Source organism: Juglans regia, unplaced genomic scaffold, assembly GCF_001411555.2.
Source record: "Juglans regia cultivar Chandler unplaced genomic scaffold, Walnut 2.0 Scaffold_37, whole genome shotgun sequence".
Lineage (NCBI taxonomy): Eukaryota > Viridiplantae > Streptophyta > Magnoliopsida > Fagales > Juglandaceae > Juglans > Juglans regia.
Window position 1 is genome coordinate 10,836 of NW_023358541.1, and position 15,919 is coordinate 26,754.

The following is a 15,919-nucleotide window of genomic DNA, read 5'->3' on the forward strand; positions in this document are numbered from 1 at the left end:
CGTTTGGTTCTCAAACTCAGCTGAGTTCAATCTAACTTTGAGCTGAGTCTAACATCCAATCACCCAACTCTCAAATTACTAAACTCATCCCAACTCAAAACGTTCTGACACGTGGGACCCACAACCTGGGGTTTAGGGTTCTTGGTTCCTGGGGTTTAGGGAACCTTGTGGTTCAAGGTTTAGGGTTATGGGGTTCTGGGTTTTGGGTATTCCGGGTTCAGGGTTTCAGGGTTTCAGGGTCCAAGGGGTTTTCGAGGTTCAGGGTTCAGGGTTCAGGGTTCAGGGTTCAGGGTTTTCGGGGTTCAGGGTTCAGGGTTTCGGGTTTCCGGGGTTCAAGGTTTCAAGGTTTAGGGTTTAGGGTTCTGGGGTTCTGGGTTTTGGGTATTCGGGGTTTAAGGTGTAGGGATTAGGCTTTGAGGGTTCTCGGGGTTCAGGGTTAAGGGTTTATGGTTTTGTGGTTCAAGGTTTAGGTTTCTGGGGTTCAGGGATTAGGGTTTTTGGGGTTCAGGGTGTCGAGTTTTCGGGGTTCAAGGTTTAGGGTTTTCGAGGTTTAAGGTTTAGGGTTTAGGGTATTCGGGGTTCAAGGTTTCAGGGTTCAAGGTTTAGCGTTTTACAGTTTAGGGTTTTAGGGTTTAGGGTTTAGGGTTTTAGGGTTCTGGGTTTTATGTATTCAGGGTTCGGGGTACTGGGTTCAGGGTTTATGATTTTCGGGGTTCAGGGTTTCAGGGTTCGAGGTTCTGGGATTTCCGTGGTTTAGGGTTTAGGGTTCCAGGGTTAAGGGGTTCAAGGTTTCAAGGCTTAGGGATTTCGAGGTTCAAGGTTCAAGGTTTAGGGTTTTCAGGGTTCAAGGTTTCAAGGTTTAGGGTTTTCGAGGTTTAAGGTTTAGGGTTTTCGGGGTTCATGTTTCAAGGTTTAGGGCTTAGGGTTTAGGGTTTCGGGTTTTTGGTTTTTGGGGTTCAGGGGTTAGGGTTTAGGGTTCAAGGTTTAGGGTTTTAGGATTTAGGGTTTTAGGGTTTGGGGTTTATGGTTTAGGGTTTTCGGGGTTCTGGGTTTTAGGTTCTGTGTTTTGTGTATTCAGGGTTCAGGGTACTGGGTTCAGGGTTTATGATTTTCGGGGTTCAGGGTTCAAGGTTCTTGGATTTCGGTGGTTCAGGGGTTCGTGGTTCACGTCTTAGGTTTCTGGGGTTTCATGGTTTAGGGTTTTTTGGGGTTTTGGGGGGAGTTTTCGGTGTTCGGGGTTTGGGGTTCTGGGTGTTGGGTATTCGGGGTTCATGGTTTCAGGGTTCTAGGTTCAAGGTTTTGGCTTTTCAGGGTTCTGGGCTTGAAGGTTTAGGCTACGTTTGGCTCTCAAACTCAGCAGAGTTCAGTCTTACGTTATGCTAACTCGAACATCCAAACATCCAACTCACAGTTTAGTGTTCCAGGGTTAAGAGGTCCACTGTTTCAAGGCTTAGGGATTTCGAGGTTCAGGGTTCAAGGTTTAGGGCTTTCAGGATTCAAGGTTGAGGGTTTTTGAGGTTTAAGGTTTAGGGTTTTCGGGGTTCAAGTTTCAAGGTTTAGGGCTTAGGGTTTAGGGTTTCAGGTTTAGGGCTTAGGGTTTAGGGTTTTCGGGGTTTAGGGGTTAGGGTTTAGGGTTCAAGGTTTAGGGTTTTAGGATTTAGGATTTTAGGGTTTGGGGTTTTGGTTTAGGGTTTAAGGTTTAGGGGTTTAGGGTTTTAGGGTATACTGTTTAGGGTTCTGGGGTTTTGGGTTTTGTTTATTCAGGGTTCAGGGTACTGGGTTCAGGGTTTAGGATTTTCGGGGCTCAGGGTTTCAGGGTTCAAGGTGTAGGGTGTTTAGGGCTTTCGGGGGGAGTTTTCGGTGTTCAGGGTTTCGGGTTCTGGAGTATCGGTAAAAAGCAGAAAGAGAAGAAAGCTAAAGGGAGATATAAGCAAAATCAAGAGATTGAAAGAGAAGTTTAGAGAGAGGGATCACAGATGAAGATAGACTGTAAATGGTGTGAGAAAGAGGATGTACAAAGAAAACAATGCCTCTTTCTATCGTCTTCCGTAGTTCTAGGTTTTGTATATATATATGATGGATTGATGTTTTTTTCTAGAGAATTTGTACATATTTACTTGGTTCTGACCTTGAACAATATAAGCAATATAAATTCTGTTGAGCTCGATCTCAGCACCAGGGACCAAAGAATCGCTCACAACTTCTACCTTAGCTCCTTAAGAATAAATTCAAGCATTCTTCTCAACAGAATCTTCTAGATCTTCTTCTAAATAATTATGTTATTGTTGCTTTTGTAGTGACGAATCTTTTCTGTTACAGCCGTGTCATAGGTGGCCTAGAAATGCTAGTGCGCACCACCTGCTTACCATTATAACCAACTCTGTGTAGTCCTCTGTATTCGGCTATAAATAGCACTCTGTAAATCAATGCTTTTAAGACAATTTAATATACAAGTTGTGGCGCCCCCGACCCCCATGTAAGGAAAACACGGGAATCGAGACGCCGGGATGATGACAACACGGTCACACATCCCAACGAACGTGCCAAGAGTGTGTACATGCAACGGTGTACAACAACAACGCAGCGGATTAGTCAACTAAGTACCAGAATTTAAATACAAGTAAACATCAGTAAAGATTTAAAAGCAGTTATACAGTCATCCAAAATAAAGTTAACACATGTCCCAAAATATACAAAAAAGAGTAAAATAAATAACAAGCTAGTGATCCCAGATCATTCCTCGGGCGGAGCCGTCTCCTCAGGCTCACCCTCCTCCTCCTCATCTGCATCAAAATCTGCGTTACCACAGAATGGTACCGCAGGTAAGTATAACCCAAAAATAATCTCAGGAATAGAATGCATTTAATACAACTAACATGCATGCATATGAAGAAATATGCATTTTCCTCAAAATATCATTTTCCCCGAAAATGATAATTTTCCAACACACGCCAAAAATCCCATTTGGCCCAAAAATAATCCGTAAAACATTTTCCCAGAAAATGATTTACACAAAATCCAACTCACACTATTTTCCCAGAAAATAGTCCATTTAATCCGCCAATACCCTATGCACCATGGCCTCCCCTAGGGACCATCCGCATGTCCTGGCTTCGTAGCGATGCCCAGTTCCGCGCCCAGCGCGTACATGGCCAGACATCCTCTAGTCCCCGCCAGCAGAAGGACCACGGAGTCGGCACGAATCTCTCGTCCGATCCCATTGTCGCCCAGCGACAATCCAGGGGACGTTACTCAGTTTATTCCGCTCCCGAGTAACCAGAGGAGCTCCACCGAGATAATGCCCCATCTTGGCTTGGGGTCGTGATACGCACGCACCCAAATTCCATTCTCACATGAAAACCCAGTTTTCATAAACACATGAACATGAATGTAATACACGAAAACCCAGTTTTCCTTTACAAACATGATCATGCATGAAATAATGATATGCACATGTACCAACACAAATCCACATCCCTCAATAACCAATAACCAATCCAATCAAACCAACCCAAACAACTCCAATCATAAATCCATCCGACCCCCGTACTCCTCGGACTCAGTCCGGCATGCCAAAAAAAATACAGTGAAATGCATTAGTGCAAAAATATATAAAATTCATGAGAACTCTTTGGAGAAATACTTATAGCGCTATAAGATAATTTCCGGAGGATCACGAAGCTGAAAAAGGCGACGTCTGAGCAACACCACAGTGTAAAATACACTGTGGCCGTGGGTCACAAATACCCACTTTTCAACGGAGACAAACGAAGACCCCAAAATGATAGGGTAGGGCCTAGAGAGGTTGGTGAAGCCAATGGTGGTGGTGGTTTGCCGTGAATGACGGCGCAAATGGTGGTTTAAGGCCAAAAATGCCGAAATCGGAGATGGACTTGGTGGGGCTTCACCGGTGACGGATCGGAGCCGGGGTTGGGTCCAAAGGATTGCCAAGAGGTCGGGGATGAAGTGGTAGGAAGATGGTGGCCGGAGGTGGAGCGACGGCGGCGCTGGAGCGAAAGTGGTGCCGTGGCTTTGTGGGCTTCGTGGGGGCTAACGGTGGCACGAACGGTGGTGATATTGGTGGGGGAGGACGGCCGGCAGCTGAGGAATGCAAGGGACCGGGCGGTGTCGACCACCGCCGACGGACGGCGGCGGGCTGGGGTGGAGGCCGAAGTCGCACGGGGAGAGAGAGAGAGTCCGTGCGCGGGAGAAGAAATAAGCCGAAGGAAAATAAGGGAAAAAGAGAAAAAGGAAGGAAAAGAAAAGGAGAGGAAAGAAAAAGAGGGAAAAAGAAATGAGGTCCAATCCTCATAACTTGGGTCACGAAAATGATCCAACGGAAATGATTTTAAAACCACAAATTAAATAAAATAATTTAAACGTAATGGTAAAGTCAAATTGAAATAATTAAATCTCACAGTAATTAATTTAAATATTAAAAGCAGTTTAAATGCACAACAATAAATAAATATTAAGAAAGCACATAAAAATAATTTTCACCAAATTAAAAATCATAAAAATAACCCAATTAAAATCCAGTAATTTTAAAACAAGAGAATAATTTTTTGAATAACATAAAAATAATCCTTCAATAAAAATACACTAAAATACGGGGTGTTACATCCTCCCCCCCTTAAAAAAAATTTCGTCCTCGAAATTAGCAAGGTCAAACATTAAACTAAGACAGGAACAAGATTCAACCGAGAGCATACTTAGAACATACCGTCAAAATCAAACAAACAAGTAAGGATAATGCTCTCTCATGCCGGCTTCTCTTTCCCAAGAGTAATCTTGAGCCAACGGATCACCCCATGACACTTTCACCATAGGTATTGTCTTGGACCTTAATCTTTGCTCTTTCCGATCCACGATCTGCGTCGGGGCAACTTCATAAGTAAGGTTAGGCTGAAGTTGAATGCGTTCAGGGTCAACAAACGTGGCTCTTGCTGTCCAAAACTCTTCTTCAACGAAGACACATGAAACACATCATGAACATCCCCAAAATAATCCGGCAAGGCAACTCTATAAGCAACAAGCCCAACTTTCTCTACGATCTGAAAAGGGCCAACATACCTTGGACTGAGCTTTCCTTTCTTACCAAAGCGCTTAACGCCTTTCATAGGAGAGACTTTAAGATAAACCCAATCACCTACTTCAAAGGATAAGTCTCTTCTTCTTGTATCTGCGTAACTCTTCTGGCGACTTTGCTCTTCCGCCATTTTAGTCCTTATAAATTGAACTTGATCCTTCATTTCTTGAATTATCTCAGGCCCAAACAATTTGCTCTCGCCGACTTCATCCCAACACAAGGGCGATCTACACTTCCTTCCATACAAAGCTTCATACGGGGCCATCTGAATGGAGGAATGAAAACTGTTATTATAAGAGAACTCGATAAGCGGCAAATGATTCTCTCAACTTCCTTGAAATTCCATGACACAAGACCGCAACATATCCTCCAGAGTCTGAATAGTACGCTCTGATTGACCGTCTGTTTGAGGGTGATACGCAGAACTAAACTTCAACTTAGTGCCTAAAGCTGCCTGCAAGCTCTTCCAAAAATGGGACGTAAACCGCGGGTCCCGATCTGACACGATGCTCTTGGGTACTCCATGCAAACGCACTATCTCCTTGACATATAACCGAGTCAACTTACCCAAAGAGTCAGTATTATTAACAGGCAAGAAATGGGCACTCTTGGTCAACCGATCAACAATCACCCAAATTGAGTTCTTCCCACTAGGAGTCCTCGGCAAACCCACAACAAAATCCATAGAAATATCATCCCACTTCCACTCATGAATAGGGAGAGGTTGAAGTCTACCAGCAGGTCTTTGATGCTCAGCCTTTACTCGACGACACGTGTCACATTTCTCAATAAACAAAGCGATGTCCAACTCCATTCCTTCCCACCAGAAATTCCTCTTTAAATCTCGATACATCTTCGTGCTTCCTGGATGAACTGAATAAGGAGCCGCATGGGCTTCTGCCAAAATCCGCTCTTTAAATTCAGAATCTCGGGGAATCACTCTACAATCCCGAAACCGAAGAATACCATCCTTATCCAAGTTGTAATGCAAGGGTCCTCTAGACTTCCTGACTCTTTTCCTGATAGCTAACAATGTAGGATCCCTTCTTTGAAGAGTCTTCAATTCTTCAAAATCCACTACTCGGACATCCAAGACTGACGATAACAATTCCTCTTGCTGTGAACTCTCGATAAGAAGTCTCCTCATTCCACAAAGGAGAGAGTCCAGATCTGATGACTCTGCTTCATCCACTTGTTGAGATTTTCTACTCAAAGCATCAGCGACTAGATTCGCCTTTCCTGGATGATACTTGATCTCACATTGATAGTCGCTAATCAGCTCTAACCACCGCCTCTGTCTCATATTGAGATTCTTCTGGGTAAACAGATGCTTCAAGCTCTTGTGATCAGTATAAACTTCACAGGCTTCTCCATACAGATAATGCCGCCAAATCTTAAGAGCAAAAACTATTGCCGCCAACTCCAAATCATGGGTGGGATAATTCCTTTCATGAATTTTCAGCTGACGAGATGCATAAGCAACAACCCGTCCCTCTTGCATAAGAACGCATCCCAACCCGAGTTTGGATGCATCACTAAAAGTCACAAATGGCTTGTGTGGCTCTGGAAGTGCCAAAACAGGTGCCATTGTCAATTTTCTCTTCAACTCTTGAAAACTTCTCTCACATTTGTCAGACAATACAAACTCCGTATTCTTCCTAGTCAAGGCAGTGAGAGGTCCTGATAGTCGAGAAAAACTTTCCACAAATCTTCGATAGTAACCGGCAAGTCCCAAGAAACTTCGTATCTCACGAACTGTTGAAGGGCGAGGCCATGACAAAACAGCTTCTACTTTACTAGGATCTACAGCCACCCCTTCTTGAGAAATCACATGTCCAAGAAACTTAACTTCTTCTAACCAGAATTCACACTTGCTCAACTTAGCGTACAATTGATGCTCTCTTAATTTCCCAAGCGCCAGACGAAGGTGACAAGCATGCTCTTCCAAGTCTCGGGAATAAATCAGAATGTCGTCAAGAAACACCACCACAAAAGAATCCAAAAAGGGTCGAAACACCCGATTCATTAAATCCATAAAAGCGGCTGGAGCGTTCGCTAACCCAAAAGACATCACTTTAAATTTATAATGCCCATACCTCGTCCTGAAAGCAGTCTTGGGCACGTCCTTATCCCTTATCCTCAGCTGATAGTACCCTGATCTCAAGTCAATCTTCGAAAAGACAGCTGCTCCCTGAAGCTGATCAAACAGATCATCAATTCTTGGAAGAGGGTACTTGTTCTTGATAGTCACCTTGTTAAGCTCCCGATAGTCTATGCACATTCTGAGAGTACCATCTTTCTTCTTGACAAACAAAACAGGCGCTCCCCAGGGCGAAGTACTAGGCTGAATAAATCCTTTGTCAACCAATTCTTGCAATTGTGTCTTCAACTCTTTTAACTCGGCCGGTGCCATGCGGTAAGGAGCCTTATGCACAGGAGCCGCCCCGGGTTCCAGATCAATAACAAATTCCATGTCACGAACGGGAGGCAATCCAGGTAACTCATCCACGAACACATCGGGAAATTCTTCCACCACTGGAATATCGGCTAAAGATTTCTTCTCAGATGGTGTAGATACGACTTGGACCAAAAAAGCATCTGCCCCACAAGCTATATCTTTCTTAGCTTGAACTGCTGATATAACTGATGGTCTTGCCTTTAACTTACTTCCCACGAATTCTAAATAGTCCTCATCCGAAAGTTGAAAACCAATTACTCGTCTTCTACAATCAATATTCGCAGAATAACGATACAGCCAATCCATACCCAAAATTATATCAAAACCAAGCAACTTGAATACAATCAAATCTGCATCCAGTGTCCTTCCACCAAGATCCAAAGGACAACCCAAAGCAACCTTGGAGCAACACACGATCTCGCTATTAGGAAGAGCCACAACTAAGGATTGTGGTAGAGGTTCTGTAACCAAATTGCACATTCGTGCAAACGTGGCAGACACAAAAGATTGGGACGCCCCAGAATCAAACAAAGTACAAGCATAAAAATCATATAGACGAACTCTTCCTGATGCAACACAACCACCAAACAAATTCAAAAAACCCAACCACACCAAACAATAAACCCAAATAAAATAACTACATACATACCAGTAATCACTCCAGCATCGTGGGTCTCTGGAGCCTCATAATCCACGTCGCCAGGAGTCACCGCATAAACTCGGGCTTGTACCAACTGTCTCTGGTTGCCCCTTCCACCTCGACGACCTCCTCGTCCTCCTTGACCTCCTTGAACTAGACTGGGACACTCCCGAGCAAAGTGACCCGGCTGGCCACATCTAAAACACTGAATGCCCCTTTGACCACAATCACCCTCATGGGCTCTACTACATCTCGGGCATACTGGAGTCCGGCCTCCTGCACGAACACCGGAGGTTGTCTGTGGACGGGTCCCGGTCCTCTGAACAAATTTCTGTGGCGATCCAGAACTGCTTCCTTCACCAAGATAACTCCGTCTTTTCTGACCTGGAGGGGATCCCACTACAAAGCTATTCTCGCGCTCTGTGATACTGGCCAAGTCTACCAGCTTCTGAAATTCCACAATCTGGAGACAAGCCACTTGTCTGCATACTTCAGGGCCCAGACCCTCCATAAAACGCTCCACCTGCAGCTCTTCGGTGGCAATGAGGTGAGGAGCGAACCGTCCAAGCTCCATAAATTTCGTTGCATATTGCTCGACCGTCATACCTCCTTGAACCAAATTATTAAACTCCCGAGCCTTCTGCCTTCTCACTGAAACAGGAAAGTATCGATCATCAAATTCCTTTTTAAACCGCTGCCAGGACACAGCAGCCAAGGATCCGAACTCCATTTCTAGGAGTGACCGCTTGGTCTCCCACCAGTATGCTGCTTCACCTTGTAGCATATAACTTGCATACAAAACCATCTGGACCTCAGTACACCCACAGACTTCAAAGGTCCTTTCCAAATCTAGAATCCATCTCCTAGCTCGCATTGGATCCTCTTCCCCAGTAAAGGTAGGAGTCCTATGCGCCAGGAAGCGCTCATAGGTGCACCCCACTTGGACCGCACTATTTAGATCTCCTTGCGGCGGTCGGAAATTCTGCTCGTACAAGTCTGACATCTTATTCAACGCCCTTGCAATGGCATCGTCTCTTTCACCCCTGGATAGCTCATCTTCGGGCACATTAGCTTGCCTTCTTGGTCTCACCATAGTCCTGTCATAGAGCAACCTCCAACCCCGCTTAAATCCAGATAAAACCAAACTCAACCAAAGCAACACAAAAAATACAATAAGATAAAATTAAATTAAATAACATCAATTAACATAAAATAAAACAACAATAAACTCATAATAACACATATTTATTTTTAAAATAATCATTTAACTTACAACACTTTAAAAAAAAATTATTTTAAAACAATAAAATAATTTAAAGTTTTCGGTCACACATCCCAGCGAGCGTTAAGAGTGTGTACATGCAGCGGTGTACAACAATAGCCTTGTGGATTAGTCAACTAAGTACCAGAATTTAAATACAAGTAAACATCAGTAAAGATTTAAAAGCAGTTATACAGTCATCCAAAATAAAGTTAACACATGTCCCAAAATATACAAAAAAGAGTAAAATAAATAACAAGCTAGTGATCCCAGATCATTCCTCGGGCGGAGCCGTCTCCTCAGGCTCACCCTCCTCCTCCTCATCTGCATCAAAATCTGCGTTACCACAGATTGGTACCGCAGGTAAGTATAACCCAAAAATAATCTCAGGAATAGAATGCATTTAATACAACTAACATGCATGCATATGAAGAAATATGCATTTTCCTCAAAATATCATTTTCCCCGAAAATGATAATTTTCCAACACATGCCAAAAATCTCATTTGGCCCAAAAAATAATCCGTAAAACATTTTCCCAGAAAATGATTTACACAAAATCCAACTCACACTATTTTCTCAGAAAATAGTCCATTTAATCCGTCAATACCCTATGCACCATGGCCTCCCCTAGGGACCATCCGCATGTCCTGGCTTCGTAGCGATGCCCAGTTCCGCGCCCAGCGCGTACATGGCCAGACATCCTCTAGTCCCCGCCAGTAGAAGGACCACGGAGTCGGCACGAATCTCTCGTCCGATCCCATTGTCGCCCAGCGACAATCCAGGGGACGTTACTCAGTTTATTCCGCTCCCGAGTAACCAGAGGAGCTCCACCGAGATAATGCCTCATCTCGGCTTGGGGTTCGTGATACACACGCACCCAACAAATCATTCACATGAAAACCCAGTTTTCATAAACACATGAACATGAATGCAATACACGAAAACCCAGTTTTCCTTTACAAACATGATCATGCATGAAATAATGATATGCACATGTACCAACACAAATCCACATTCCTCAATAACCAATAACCAATCCAATCCAATCAAACCAACAACTCCAATCACAAATCCATCCGACCCCCGTACTCCTCGGACTCAGTCCGGCATGCCAAAAAAATACAGTGAAATGCGTTAGTGCAAAAATACATAAAATTCATGAGAACTCTTGGAGAAATACTTACAGCGCTATATGATAATTTCCGGAGGATCACGAAGCTGAAAAAGGCGACGTCTGAGCAACACCACAGTGTAAAATACACTGTAGCCGTGGGTCACAAATACCCACTTTTCAACGGAGACAAACGAAGACCCCAAAATGGTAGGGTAGGGCCTAGAGAGGTCGGTGAAGCCAATGGTGGTGGTGGTTTGCCGTGGATGACGGCGCAAATGGTGGTTTAAGGCCAAAAATGTACAAATCGGAAATGGACTTGGTGGGGCTTCACCGGTGACGGATCGGAGCCGGGGTTGGGTCCAAAGGGTTGCCAAGAGGTCGGGGATGAAGTGGTAGGAAGATGGTAGCCAATGGCGGTGCGACGGCGGCGCAACAGCGGAAAGAGTGCCGCTGCTTCGTGGGTCTCGTGGGGGCTAACGGCGGCTTGGATGGAAGTGAGGTTGGTAGGGTGAGGTCGCCGGCGGCAGGGGAACCGAATGGAGGGGGCGGTGAGAGTCACCGCTGGCTCGACAGCGGCGGGCTGGGTGGAAGCTGAAGTCGCACGGGAGAGAGGGAGAAGCAGCTCGCGCGGGAAGAAGGAGAAATAAGGAGGAAGAAAAAGAAAAGAAAGAAAAGAAAAGGAGGAAAAGAAAAATAGGGGAAAAGAAATGAGGTACAATCCTCATAACTTGGGTCACGAAAATGATCCAACGGAAACGATTTTAAAACCACAAATTAAATAAAATAATTTAAACGTAATGGTAAAGTCAAATTGAAATAATTAAATCACCCAGTAATTAATTTAAATATTAAAAGCAATTTAAATACATAACAATAAATAAATATTAAGAAAGCACATAAAAATAATTTTCACCAAATTAAAAATCATAAAAATAACCCAATTAAAATCCAGTAATTTTAAAACAAGAGAATAATTTTTTTGAATAACATAAAAATAATCCTTCAATAAAAATACAGTAAAATACGGGGTGTTACATCCTCCCCCCCTTAAAAAAAATTTCGTCCTCGAAATTAGCAAGGTCAAACATTAAACTAAGACAGGAACAAGATTCAACCGAGAGCATACTTAGAACATACCGTCAAAATCAAACAAACAAGTAAGGATAATGCTCCCTCATGTCGGCTTCTCTTTCCCAAGAGTAATCTTGAGCCAACGGATCACCCCATGACACTTTCACCATAGGTATTGTCTTGGACCTTAATGTTTGCTCTTTCCAATCTACAATCTGCGTCGAGGCAACTTCATAAGTAAGGTTAGGCTGAAGTTGAATGCGTTCAGGGTCAACAAAACGTGGCTCTTGCTGTCCAAAACTCTTCTTCAACGAAGACACATGAAACACATCATGAACATCCCCAAAATAATCCGGCAAGGCAACTCTATAAGCAACAAGCCCAACTTTCTCTACGATCTGAAAAGGGCCAACGTATCTTGGACTAAGCTTTCCTTTCTTACCAAAGCGCTTAACACCTTTCATAGGAGAGACTTTAAGATAAACCCAATCACCTTCTTCAAAGGATAAGTCTCTTCTTCTTGTATCTGCGTAACTCTTCTGGCGACTTTGCGCTTCTGCCATTTTAGTCCTTATGAACTGAACTTGATCCTTCATTTCTTGAATTATCTCAGGCCCAATTACTTTACTCTCGCCGACTTCATCCCAACACAAGGGCGATCTGCCCTTCCTTCCATACAAAGCTTCATACGGGGCCATCAGGATGGAAGAATGGAAACTATTATTATAAGAGAATTCAATAAGCGGTAGATGATTCTCCCAACTTCCTTGAAATTCTGTGACACAAGACCGCAACATATCCTCTAGAGTCTGAATAGTACGCTCTAATTGACCGTCAGTTTGAGGGTGATATGCACTAGTAAACTTCAACTTAGTGCCTAAAGCCGCCTGCAAGCTCTTCCAAAAATGGGACGTAAACCGCGGGTCCCGATCTGACACGATACTCTTGGGTACTCCATGCAAACGCACTATCTCCTTGACATATAATCGAGTCAACTTACCCAAAGAGTCAGTATTATTAACAGGCAAGAAATGGGCACTCTTGGTCAACCGATCAACAATCACCCAAATTGAGTTCTTCCCACTAGGAGTTCTCGGCAAACCCACAACAAAATCCACAGAAATATCATCCCACTTCCACTCAGGAATAGGGAGAGGTTGAAGTCTACCAGCAGGTCTTTGATGCTCAGCCTTTACTCGACGACACGTGTCACATTTCTCAATAAACAAAGCGATGTCCAACTTCATTCCTTCCCACCAGAAATTCCTCTTTAAATCCCGATACATCTTCGTGCTTCCTGGATGAACTGAATAAGGAGTCGCATGGGCTTCTGCCAAAATCCGCTCTTTAAATTCAGAATCTCGGGGAATCACTCTACGATCCCGAAACCGAAGAATACCATCCTTATCCAAGCTGTAATGCAAGGGTCTTCTAGACTTCCTGACTCTTTTCCTGATAGCTAACAACTTAGGATCCCTTCTTTGAAGAGTCTTCAATTCTTCAAAATCCACTACTCGGACATCCAAAACTGAAGATAACAATTCCTCTTACTGTGAACTCTCGATAAGAAGTCTCCTCATTCCACAAAGGAGAGAGTCCAGATCTGATGACTCTGCTTCATCCACTTGTTGAGATTTTCTACTCAAAGCATCAGCAACTAGATTCGCCTTTCCTGGATGATACTTGATCTCACATTGATAGTCACTAATCAGTTCTAACCACCGTCTCTGCCTCATATTGAGATTCTTCTGAGTAAACAGATGCTTCAAGCTCTTGTGATCAGTATAAACTTCACAGGCTTCACCATACAGATAATGCCGCCAAATCTTAAGAGCAAAAACTATTGCCGCCAACTCCAAATCAACCCCTATGCTACAACTTCTAAACCTCCATTGAATTCTACTTTTGGTAACCTAATAGCCACTTCCAAAGTTAACCATCAATAACAAATTGCACAACTAAATTATTAATCTCCAATTACAAGTATCTTGTCAAAATTCAAGTCACCACTAATTCCCCAAAATCAGCACAATCTGAGCTCCTGACTACAACCAAAAATACCACGCTCCTGCTGCGCACTCTGATATTCGCAACATGCATAAAACTTATGTTCTCATGAAACTAACACCATCGAGTACAAGGTGGCTCCATTCCTATTGACCAAAAACTCTTATCACATCTTGGTAGAAAAATACTCCCTTTCCAAAAACCACGAATTATAACTCAAATTCCTCAATTAACTCTCGCAGCCTTAATCAAAATCAATACCATAAAATACATCCATGATCATTGACAGAAACCCAAACTAAAACAACCTCAGCTTCCCAAATTGAAAATAAGCAATCTCAACCCAAAATACATCCACCTCATCTACGATAAGGAACATACCTTAAAAGGCTCGATTTCCAACCCAACCAACCAATAAGAGCGCCTATAAACTTCTACCTGACAATCTAAACCCAAAAGCTCATCACTTACATTTTGAACAACATCTAATCTAGCGGTGACTAAACTCACTAAGAACCACCATAGATTACACCAAAACATTATCAAAACCTTCTTGGTAACTCACCCACTTATCTCTACTCCTACAAGCTAGCATTAACACAACTAGTTCCTTCAATAGTACATCACTATTAAACCTCAAGGCAAACCATACTGCTCAAATCTTCAATCCACCAAAAGTCATTGCAAAGCACCCAAGGATCCTAATGCTTTATTAACCGCATACTTGATCATCTTATCCACTATTGATACCTAAGGTTCAACTTCGAAGATCTTATCATACACCATACATGATGTCTCAACAATCTCTCTTCCAGTTAAATAACAATGTCCTTAATTCAACCAACTGGATGCTCAATTTCCAAAAGAAAGTATAACCTCAAAAATTTAAATTCCTAGGTGAACTCAAGTCACAATTAATTCCTGAAGATAATCACAATAACTATTCCCAACCATGCTTCATTGAGTAACCCACTTCAACTACACACTTCGATCAACTCACCAAAAACTCCAAGCCAAGGTCTCTTAAATTACCACTATTGTGTCGACTCCTCTTCAACACCTACCAAAGTCTCTTCCTCCAAACCAAAATGAGACTAGGACTTATACTCTCCGAAATCCATAACTACTCACCACTACTATACATCAATGTCACGCACCCTTAGCCAAAACCAATAATCCTCCAAACGTGCAGATGATCATCATTACCATTTCCATCACTAGACCTATATCCTCAAAATCAACAAGAATCATTTCCTAAATCTGCACCATCTATTATCCTTAAAATTGATACAGATTAAATCCTCAACCTATCACTGAAACATCGAGCTAAAAGCAATAATCTTTCGAATTAGATCAACATCCTCAATCCTCAGAAAATACACGAACTAGATAATTCCCTTCAGTCTCCAAAGAAATTATCCTAAAAAAAATTCTCATAACAGTAACTCAACTCTCATCAATCCTATTTTAATTCAGTCCTTCAACTTTGTAATTCTAAAACCTTAAACAAAATAAAAATCATTTTCCGAAATCCTTAAAATCGATGACCTCAAATCTAAAACATTCACCCTATAAAACTTGTAAATTCTAAAACTCCAAATGTTATCAAATTGCTTATCAAGGTCGGCAAGATCGAAAACTTCTAATCTAAGTAATCCTTTAATTGCTTATTGAACTTACCACCTTAAATCTCATAACTTATTTCCTAAAAACTATGAAGCCTCAAACCTCAGATGAACTTATCATAAATCTAACCTTGAAATTTGTTGAACTTACAACCTCCTACCCCAAAAACTCATTACATAAATTCTACGGAACCTAAGACCTTAATTATCCTAAGCAATTTAAAATTATTCCCCTCCTTAGCAGCAATTCGAATTCCTACTCCAAAAAGTTCACTCTGACCAAGATGTTCGAACCTTGATATTAAAACAAACCAATCACCAAGAGTTCAAACCTATTACACCAAATGTTCAAGCCTAACAATGGCCTTCTCAGTCGTACCATCTCCTGTTATATCATAATCCTTAACCCGCCTTTCAATTCCGAACAAAACAAAACAAAATCAAATCATATCAAATAAAATTTCATACATAAAATAGCATACGACAAAATGCATAAAATCAATGAAGTAGCTCACAATAAAATGATTAAAACAATAAAATAACATACCATAAAATAAATCAATAAAATAAATAAACAAACAAGTAATATACAATAACCAAATAAAACCAATAAAAACCACAAACTTTAAATTAAATAATTTTCAAATCACAA

The 15,919-nt window shown here is 42.3% G+C and overlaps 1 protein-coding gene across 1 annotated transcript; it reads right to left on the bottom strand.

The window, feature by feature from the left end:
• Positions 1–1,970: 1,970 nt before the first annotated feature.
• LOC118345683 lies at positions 1,971–9,280 on the bottom strand. The gene is made up of 5 exons (XM_035687017.1): positions 8,197–9,280; positions 7,186–8,113; positions 6,557–6,990; positions 2,129–2,215; positions 1,971–1,987 (listed from the first exon to the last, which is right to left on the bottom strand). Exons 1-5 carry the CDS (start codon positions 9,278–9,280, stop codon positions 1,971–1,973), a joined length of 2,550 nt encoding a protein of 849 aa, XP_035542910.1.
• Between the last annotated feature and the right edge of the window lie 6,639 nt (positions 9,281–15,919).